This window comes from Pavona decussata, unplaced genomic scaffold, assembly GCF_977016875.1.
Source record: "Pavona decussata unplaced genomic scaffold, jaPavDecu1.1 SCAFFOLD_234, whole genome shotgun sequence".
Lineage (NCBI taxonomy): Eukaryota > Metazoa > Cnidaria > Anthozoa > Scleractinia > Agariciidae > Pavona > Pavona decussata.
The window spans coordinates 810,808-820,332 of NW_028145639.1; the positions used below are offsets into that span (position 1 = coordinate 810,808).

General features: G+C 37.9%; 2 protein-coding genes across 2 annotated transcripts; both read right to left on the reverse strand.

The window, feature by feature from the left end:
• Positions 1-202: 202 nt before the first annotated feature.
• LOC146457997 (adenosine receptor A3-like) lies at positions 203-5,402 on the reverse strand. Its single transcript, XM_085091317.1, has one exon. The coding sequence runs from the start codon at positions 2,734-2,736 to the stop codon at positions 1,825-1,827; it is 912 nt and encodes a 303-aa protein (XP_084947443.1). The 5' UTR covers positions 2,737-5,402; the 3' UTR covers positions 203-1,824.
• A 1,360-nt stretch (positions 5,403-6,762) lies between these two features.
• On the reverse strand, positions 6,763-8,995 carry LOC146457998 (histamine H2 receptor-like). Its single transcript, XM_085091268.1, has one exon. The coding sequence runs from the start codon at positions 8,504-8,506 to the stop codon at positions 7,577-7,579; it is 930 nt and encodes a 309-aa protein (XP_084947394.1). The 5' UTR covers positions 8,507-8,995; the 3' UTR covers positions 6,763-7,576.
• Positions 8,996-9,525: the final 530 nt, after the last annotated feature.

Sequence of the window (9,525 nt, forward strand, 5' to 3'; positions counted from 1 at the left end):
AGGCCTTTAAATACTGAGGAATGTTAATATGACCCTTTTGAGACGAATTCTAAGGGAACCTGTTTTCAGCGGACAACCTGTATTAGCGGACACTTGGAAGGGTTCCGAGGGTGTCCGCTTAATACTGGTTTGACGGTAAAGGGTTATATAACTTTATCGTGTTTTTTTTTTCTATTTTTTTTTTCTTTTATTTATTTTCATCTGGTATTCGATCGCTGGCGTCGTCACACGTCGCCGCTACTTAACCTCGCTATTCAGCTTTTGCCGGTGGAGCATCCATCGTTATATTCGAATTACGAAATGCAACGGCAATACTCGTCGGCCACCATCAAAGTAGTTGTTTTGCCACCGCGTTCATGGAATTCTCTATGAGTGGGGTGAATAGCGACCTTTTTGGCTTTAGTATGTTTACCCTTTTTATTTTTTATAAGAACCTTTTTTATAAGAACTTTGAGGCTGAGATTAACTAAAATTTAAGAACATACAAAGAGCATTACCCAGCCTGAGTCAGTTAAGAACATTTTTATTTTGACCAAATAAAATGAACAGTACAAATACGGATTAATACATGTAAAACTTCAGTCTAAACAGTCCAACTTGTCATCTCATAACGGAACAAATTGCTCTTTGATAGGTGTCTTGGTCACGTCCGCATAGACTTATTGAAATACTACTGATGATAACAGGTAACTTAATAGAGTGTAATTACGGTTTGCACAGGAAATGTTGACAGCCCTCAAACTAAAAATGCAAATTTTATCTTCTCCTCAGTTTTTGCGAAGCTTTACTGAGTAATAAACAAGACTAATTGAACTGGGAAATATAATGCTTATAACGAAAAAAATCATTCCGTTGTTTCTCTTTAACGGTTCATGAATCCATGTTACTGTTGTGTTTCATTTAGTAGCCGATGCATTGGCGACTCGGATGCCAGTTACTCGAAGGATACGAATCTTTTTTACACAGTGTAATTTGAATCCTGCAAGACTCCAATACAAATAGCTTGAAAAGTTCTGAACTTGATGAATGCTTAAGGTATATAGTAGAATTCTTCACTTTCGGTACACGTTAAGATAATTTGTTTTCACCTGACCTGAAATGTCCTTAGTAGTAAGTAAGTAAGCAAATAAGTAAGTAAATCCTTTATTTACAGCGGTTACCAATAACACGCGACCTACGGCATTCAAAAGAGTCGGATAAAGTTGCGTTGTGGTGGACGTCAATCAAACAAAAGCCGTTGAAATTATTTTGAATTCTGACAAGATTGCAAGGTAACCCGGCAAGAAACTAACAATTTTACCTCGCTAAGAGAAAGTAAACTTTATTTAAATTGATTCTCGAGCCAGATCAAGCGCAAATAAAAGGTATTTTTGAATTAAAAATTTCAATTTTCACTGCACGTGATAATATACTCACTTGCACGCATCGCTGATTTATTATCAGGTGTAGCGATTTCAACTGTTTCATAAAAAAACTGCTTCGTCTAAACAATGCCCATTTTTTTAGATAATCTTGCTTGGATATCAACTTTCATAAAGTTTACCATCTGTCAGCGGATAAAACTTTCAATTTCTTGGTTCTGTTACCTTGAAATGGTCTCCGAATTCAAAATAATTTCAACGGCTTTTCTATGATTGACGTCCACCAAAACGCAACTTTATCGGAGTCTTTTGAAGGCGATAGGTCGCGTGTTATTGGTAACCGCTGTAAAGACCGTAGCACTAAATAAATAAAACTAGAAAGTTACAAAGGTAAGAACATTGTACAAAAAGATCAACAATATTCAACAATGAATAATTATAAACGCTAAACTCGCAAAAAGAATTACCCTAACGAAACAGTCAGTTCACTCACTGTCTCCGGTGTTTTCCTATATGTATAATAAACGTTTCGCAGCATCGTGAAGACAGTTTGTCGAATACATCGCAGTTGCCAGCAGTAAATCAGAGGATTTAAAGACGAATTTAAAAATACAAGCGAGTTAACATAGTATGACCAAACATCAGGGCCATTTGACCTAGAAATCATTTTAGAAAGCGTAAGGCAAATCGCAGGAACATAGCAAACCAGAAACACTATGTATATGTAAAAAGTACAGGCTACAGATTTTTTTAATCTTGTGATATTTGCTATTTTGCCATTCTGTATTACTTGTTGAACTTGTTGGGCTTGAATTTGCCTCATCTGGTGTCGTACCACTACGAATATTTTGTAATGAAGTAGCGCTGAAGTGACGAGGACGGCAATATTAATAACAAGGTAAATGACAATCGCTTCGCGTGGTAGCCACAATGAATCGAGAGGACAAAGAATTGCGCTCAATACCCATGTTGACATCACCACAGAAACAACACGCTTGTGAGTCACAAGTTCCTGGTATCTGAGATGAAGATGAATGGCTAAGAATCTGTCTGCCGTCAGAGCCAACACACTAAAGAATGAAGCATGAGCAAAAATATTCAATATTCCAATAAACACCTCGAACACCTTGTTGCTAGTGTTTTGTTCTATCTGCGTGACAAGAACTACAATGTACAGCGGCTGAACGATTAAACCAACTCCAAGGTCAGAAACAGCCAAGCTCAGAAGCAACGTTTTTGAAGGTATCTGCAGCGACGACGTTTTCCTGATCGCGTGTATCATCAAAATGTTTAACATGACAGAAGTATAACTTAGGAAAGCATTGAAAACGCAATTGGCAATGAACGGCGAGTGGAGGTCTTCAGCGTCTGCCATTGTATAGAACTTGGAGAGAATTTCAGAAAGAAATAACTTAAATGGAAAAGGCTTTTTTTTCAGTAGCGCAGTGGTCACCTTTCTGGCGGGAAGGGAAATATTACAATACACAAGTTTGTCGCACACGATCCGGCTTTGCGTGTGGGTGGCCTATCAAATTGCCATTACTTATGTATGACGTATGTATTTAAATGAGTTTGGGTTGTAACAGCTGATTTCGTTCTTTATACCACTTATCAGTGAAAAGACTGTCGCCTTCAGCCACGCAAACGGAAGAACGCCAAATTTGCACGTTCTTTACTTTACTTTACTTTAATAGTTTGGTAATACAAAGGCAAGAAAATCCTAAACAGGTTCTACGTCCCTCACTAAAGGGTTACCTAAAGCCTACATTAACTAAAAATTAAACAGCTACTTAAGTCAAAAATAAGTACACACATGCATACATAATCAAGTGGAAAATATTTACAGTATTAAACTAGAAATATAATAAAAGAAGAAGAATAAATCAAGAGAATGTAGTAATATCCGTAAGCTGTGTTTTGAGTCAGCCTCGATAAAATTATTTTGACCAATCAGAGTGCGCCAATAACAATAGCGCGATTTCAAAACAAAAACAAACGACCACGCTGCATCAAGGGTGGAAATGGGCCTTTAACGATTCAGTTTTTCTTAAATGTGATGGGCGATTGTTCCATGATTTAGCTACTCTAAAGAAATATGAAAAATTTAAAACATTGGTTCCTGCATGTCTTATTTTGAACAGGTAATTTAGAATTTTCGTTAGCTGTCACAAGATAATTAGACAGATCCAAGTCGTAAAGGTCCATCATGCACTTAAAAAGAAAACCTAAGTCCATAAAAAGTCTCCTCAATGCCAAGGAAAGAAGATTCAGTTCCTGAAGTTTCTCTCCGTAAGGCCTATCCTTTATAATCAGTTTTGTAGCTCTTCGCTGAACTCTTTCTATTGTGTCAATCAAAAATTGTTGATATCGAGACCAGACCTGCCAGGCAAATTCAATATGTGGTCTGACTAGATGAATGTATAATTTAAGTAGTGCTTGGGGTTGGGTACAAGTACCGCAAGCTCTCTTGATCAAAGGTAGGACTTTATTTGCCGTGTTTACTTTGGCCATGATATTTTTATGCCAGGACAGGTTGTGACTTATTAACACTCCTAAATCTTTTTCTTCTGTTGACAACGGAATACGCTGGGTTCCAAGGCTGTAGGAGGTTACTAATCTGTTTCTTTTATTCGTGATACAGAGACGTTTAGATTTCTTGGTGTTAAACTTCATATCCCAGTTCTCATTCCGTTGACTTCCGTCAATGAGCTTTTCTGAGCAAAACAGAATTACAAGGAACAAACTAATGACTGGTCCAAAGGTTATTCCACAAAACGGGACAACGAGACCATTGCGAGGCGCAAACCCCTTAAACATAATTAAAACATAAGGTACATTAAGAAATTTTTAGTTAAGCACAGTGGTAAGGGAAGCCTCTTGCAAGAGACCATGTACAATACATGTCAGCTAATTATGGTAGCTATAGAGCCGGATTGAGGCAAAATTACTAACTTTAGGCGATGATATTCACCACGTTTTGGAATTAACTAACATTGAACAAAGCTGTAGTGCCAACACCTATCAAAACGGAGTTTAGGCTGAGAAAACCAGAGCAACTCGCCCTTAATAACCTTATAATAGTCATAATTACCTGAAAAATGGCTGACGTTTATCGTGCGTCAAGCGAGTCACGAATATACGCAGGAAGTTTGGATAGAACGAGAGAGATGTGAGAGTATCTTGAGGAGATAGTTAAGAGCACCGACTATAGCTTCTCGAACGGAAATTGAAGTAAAGCAAAGTCCAAACTTCCCAAGTGCATTAATAACTTGATATATTCACAGCTTTTAGTAATATTTCAAACATTAGGAGTATTTCATCCCAGTTCCTGGTGAGTTCCATTGACGTCTTCATGTGTACATGTTACTTTAGAGCTGCACAGGTGCATTCTGAAAAGGTTTCAATCTCTAGCTCTTAACGCAAGTGACTTGAACCGTGAATCTTGAGTATTCAGGCCTGAGGGTAGCAAAGCCTCACTTCACATTCAGGCTGAACTTGATCTTGAGTAGCTTTTACATGAATTTACATCCTTGAGCCATATAGCTTTAAATCCGTATAATTCCAATGTGCGTCAAGGAACAGTTCTTCCGCATTTATTTCTTTTAGAATATTCCCTAAAAAAAACCGAGATCATCACTTGAGACATTTGCCACATTCTAATTCTCATTTATATTTTAAAGAAAAACACGTGTCGGGACGTTTGAAACTCGATTTTGCAATGGCAAAAGCATTTCGCTGAGGATGTAAGTGATGCAGACGTTACACAATGTCAGCGTTCCTTTTTGGGGTTTGATTACGTTTACGTATACATTTCGAGGAAGTTGTTGTTCCCATCCGGCTATTTTCGTTTGATGGATCCTGTCGCCTGATAGTCTCTCTCCGCGGATGAACAACATCCGGTCACGTGATCTTTGTAAACCAAACAGACTTGGAGGTTTCGTCTGTCGGAAAGGTACACAAAGAGGAAAATGGAAAGCGTCTCTACTAGACTCAACTAAACTTCAGGGCGAAAAATAGAGCATGATGTTGTCTTGTCTGGGTTGAAAGAGGATAAAATTCCTCAATTTCGTTTACACTCACTATTTATCAAAGGATCTAAAGTAAATTGTACACTTTAGAATTGCTCGCTGCATTAAAAGCGTGTACTTTCAAAAGCTTTTAGTAACTCACCATGTAAATCCAAAGTTGTTAATTGCTTTATGGAATCTAACTTTCAAGGATCCAAAATGGCGTATTATTCTTCAATTTTCTTTGCATCTGTATTTATTAAAGACGTTCAAGTGTAGTGTACACTTAATAGGTGCTTAGAAATGAGCTTTGTTAAAAGCCTACACTTAGGTTTCGTTTCAAGTTTTCATAAAAGGCTTTTAGTGGCGTGAACCCAAAGATGACAGCTACCTTGATACGGCAAAACTCAAAGTTGTCTAAATTGCGAAAAAATGGCAAAAAGCGGTTAGTATCAGTTTCAAAACATTATCGTTAAGGAACGAAAGTGAATTCATTTCGTGCGACATGAATGATAGAGACAATCAACCGTTACTATTCGTAAAAAAAATGAATGCGCGCAACAAGCAAAAGGAAAACCTTGGAATTAAGCCAATCACCTAAACAGTAGATTTTTCTGTATAACTTTAATTCATCTGCATCAACATAAACTGTCTGCGCGGTTTTAGGTTTTCTTCACAGCAGCGTGCGGTATAACAAAGTCAAAGTCATGGAGGCTTCTTACAGTTTAACAAAAACAACACACAAACAAGATGACTTCGAAATGACAACATTTGGTTTTCTGCTTTAACAGATGGGAAAGGACCTAATGTAGAACAAAAAAAACTGACTGGTTATACAACAATAAGCTTCTTTTAGTAGCTGCTCATAAATAATAATAATAATAATAATAATAATAATAATAATAATAATAATAATAATAATAATAATAATAATAATAATAATAATGATAATAGTAATGGCACAAGCACAGAATTCTACTCGCAGGGGGAGGCGTTTGAAATGGTGCATCAGTGAGCGCAAGTCAAAAAGCTCACTCAATATTGCGAGGCGCTTTAAGCTTATGAAACAATGGACATTAGGCGTTTTATTATACTTTTTTTTTTAAGTGTTTCCATCGTGAGGAACAGAAGTTTTAGTATTTAGATTGAGGATTTTATGGATAGTAAATAGTTTTAGAATTTAATTACTAGGATCTTTATGATTAGGAGTTGGGATTTTAATTGTAAGGACTTTGGTCGTTGCATTGATTGGCTACGGCTGACCGCCCAATCATTGTTTAGGATATCTGGGCATCCAGAAGTTTTTACTGCCATAATAATAATAATAATAATAATAATAATAATAATAATAATAATAATAATAATAATAATAATAATAATAATAATAATAATAATACTTTGACTTCGATCTTGGATCCTAGCGATTGTATATCTTTGCGGACACGATTGGCTGAACGCTGATCTTTGAAAACATGATGCGCAGCTTGTCACATTCACTCGAGAAAGCTTCCTTTTAATTAGCTTAGTCGAAGAGAAGTGATACGCGCGATCAACCATGGTGTTGCATCCTGTTGTGGACGTGGCTCTGGTAATGGAGCAGGAGGCCTGTGTTAGTTGGTTTTCTATAAAATTTAGTTGTTAAGCTATTGCCAGACCTTCCGATAACTGCGCCAAGGAAGGGGACTGAGCCCTTCCGTTCAAGTTCCATAGTAAAAGCCAAGCTTGGGTGGACGTCATTAAGAAGTTGGAGGAACTCTGTCGCCTCACATCATCATCATCATCATCATCATCATCATCATCATCATCACCATCATCATCATCATCATCATCATCATCATCATCATCATCATCATCATCATCATCATCATCGTCATCATCATCATCGTTTTCATCCTTGGATCGGCTCACCTCTTAGGAAAAGTGTTGGAAGTCTGGAGGCACGACAAAGTTTTGTAGAACTCAAGACACCTCAGGCCACGGGACCTAGCTTGATGTCATAGGATAACAGCCCACCCATGCCATCTGCCCACTAATCAGAGAGACTGGTACCCGAAAAATTGGAATTTGGAAATGTATTTTGTGGAGGGCGGAAAACCAAACTGGAGAACGCGAGAAAAACCCTTTCAGCATGGCGTCCGCCCCTGGAATCAAACCCGGGTCAAATTGGTGGGAGGCGAATGCTGTCACCGTCCATTGCGCCATTTCTGCTCAACAGCAGCTTAGCTTAGTTAATGTATTCCTCAGTATGTTCACGACCGCGTGTCGAATGTGTCTCATTTTCCAGCAGTAAATCAGAGGATTGAGAGATGAATTAAGAAATACCAGAGTCAGGGTGTACATCGATAAGCCTTTTATGGCTGTACCAGATCCAAAGACTGATATGAGAACATAACTAGAAATATTTGGCAAGTAACAGACCATAAACAAGAGATACACGTAGAATGTACCCAGAGCTGTTTTTCTCAACCTGGTGACATTTGCGCCGGTCTCGCTATTCTCTGCTGCCTCTTCTACTTGAAGAGCTTGAATTTGGTTATTGTGACGACGAACAGCCAAGTAAATCTTGTGGTTAAAAAATGTTGTGGTGACGAGACAGATAACTTCGATAATGGCGAAAATCACGTAGGTAACAGTCGCTGGGATCCAAAGCATGATTAGCGAAAGAAATACACTGAAGATCCAAATTGAGATTGTAGCAATAACAACTCTATTGAGAGTCACAAGTTCCTGGTATCTGAGATGAAGATGAATAGCCAAGAACCTGTCTGCACTTATCAATGTAATACTGAAAAAGGACGCAAAGGAAAACAAAGTTATGATGATGGTAAAAGCGGTATAGGTAGTGCATGTAGGATTATCCGTTTGCAGCCACTTGACAAGCAATTCGATTGCAAATGGTTGGACCAGCAATCCAACACCAAGATCAGAAACAGCCAAACTAAGAAGCAATGTCATCAAAGGTTTCGGCATCAGCATAGATTTTCTCATCGCGTGGATAGTGAGAGAGTTCAACAAGATGGTAGTATAAGAAGAAAAAGCGTTGATGACGGAACAAATAATGTAAGTCGTGAAGAGTTCTTCAACTTCTGAACTTGAAGGCTGGTATTGCAGCAATACTTGACACGCAGAATTCTCCATCAACTAGCTCTTGAAGTAAAATTAAATTACAATCCGCCACGGTCTTGCAACTGAACGAGAATGGAAAACGAGTGTTTATGACCGTCCGGGTTCACAAGCTCTAGAGTTTTCTGATTACCTTCAGAAACTGAGAAACGTTGGTCTATTTTCAATAGTCCCTTATCTCTCCTATATGTGTTTCCCAGAGAAAATAAGCGATAGTTTAGATTAAGATTAGACATGTATTCCTTTTGTATTTACTTCGTGGGGATTGGAAACCCCAAGAAAACCTTTCTTATGTAAATTTTTTCGGCGTTTATCTGGCTCCTCCCTGGCGCACAACAACTGTTATTTCGTAATTTGCACTCTGTCAGAAACAAAGAATTGAAAAAAATTGAAATTAGTGGCCACCTGAAGTCTAACAGATGTGAGACATACATTTGCACTTGTCATGAGATGTGCCATTTAGATGAAATGGCACATAGGCAAGAACTAAGCGAGCTGCTAACTCAGTCCAGCATGAATTTCTTGTTTTTCAGATTTTTGATAGGTTTCCAAAGAAGAAAAAAACGTAAGTTCAATTTGCCGTTTAAAACGGACCGCAAGATGTTTTTTTTAATGTAGAGTAATTGTAATTCAAAGTGTACTGTCAGTTGAGAAGATTGAAAATAAACAAATATTAAAATCGATGACTACTCCGAATGAAAAGAACTGAAAGTAATTAAATTTCTACCTTGGCGTGTCACCTGTTTGCGTCAGGAGGCAGTGGTGCCTCCATGTATGTCGTCACCTGGTGTCCAAGAAATTAAAACTTAGGTATACCCTCCAAGGTGCTTGGCAAACGGGCAACGATGTACGGTAGGACAGTGAGAGAGTACAGTTTTTTATTCAAATATCAGATGTTTTAAAAACTGGATCATTGCATAATGCAATTCCAGGGTTTTAATTGGCTAAGCGGCCATGGTATATGAGCCATTATACCATGCCCGAGAATTAGCGACCATAAATTGTTCTGGTTGCTCTTGAAAAGGAAATCAGCA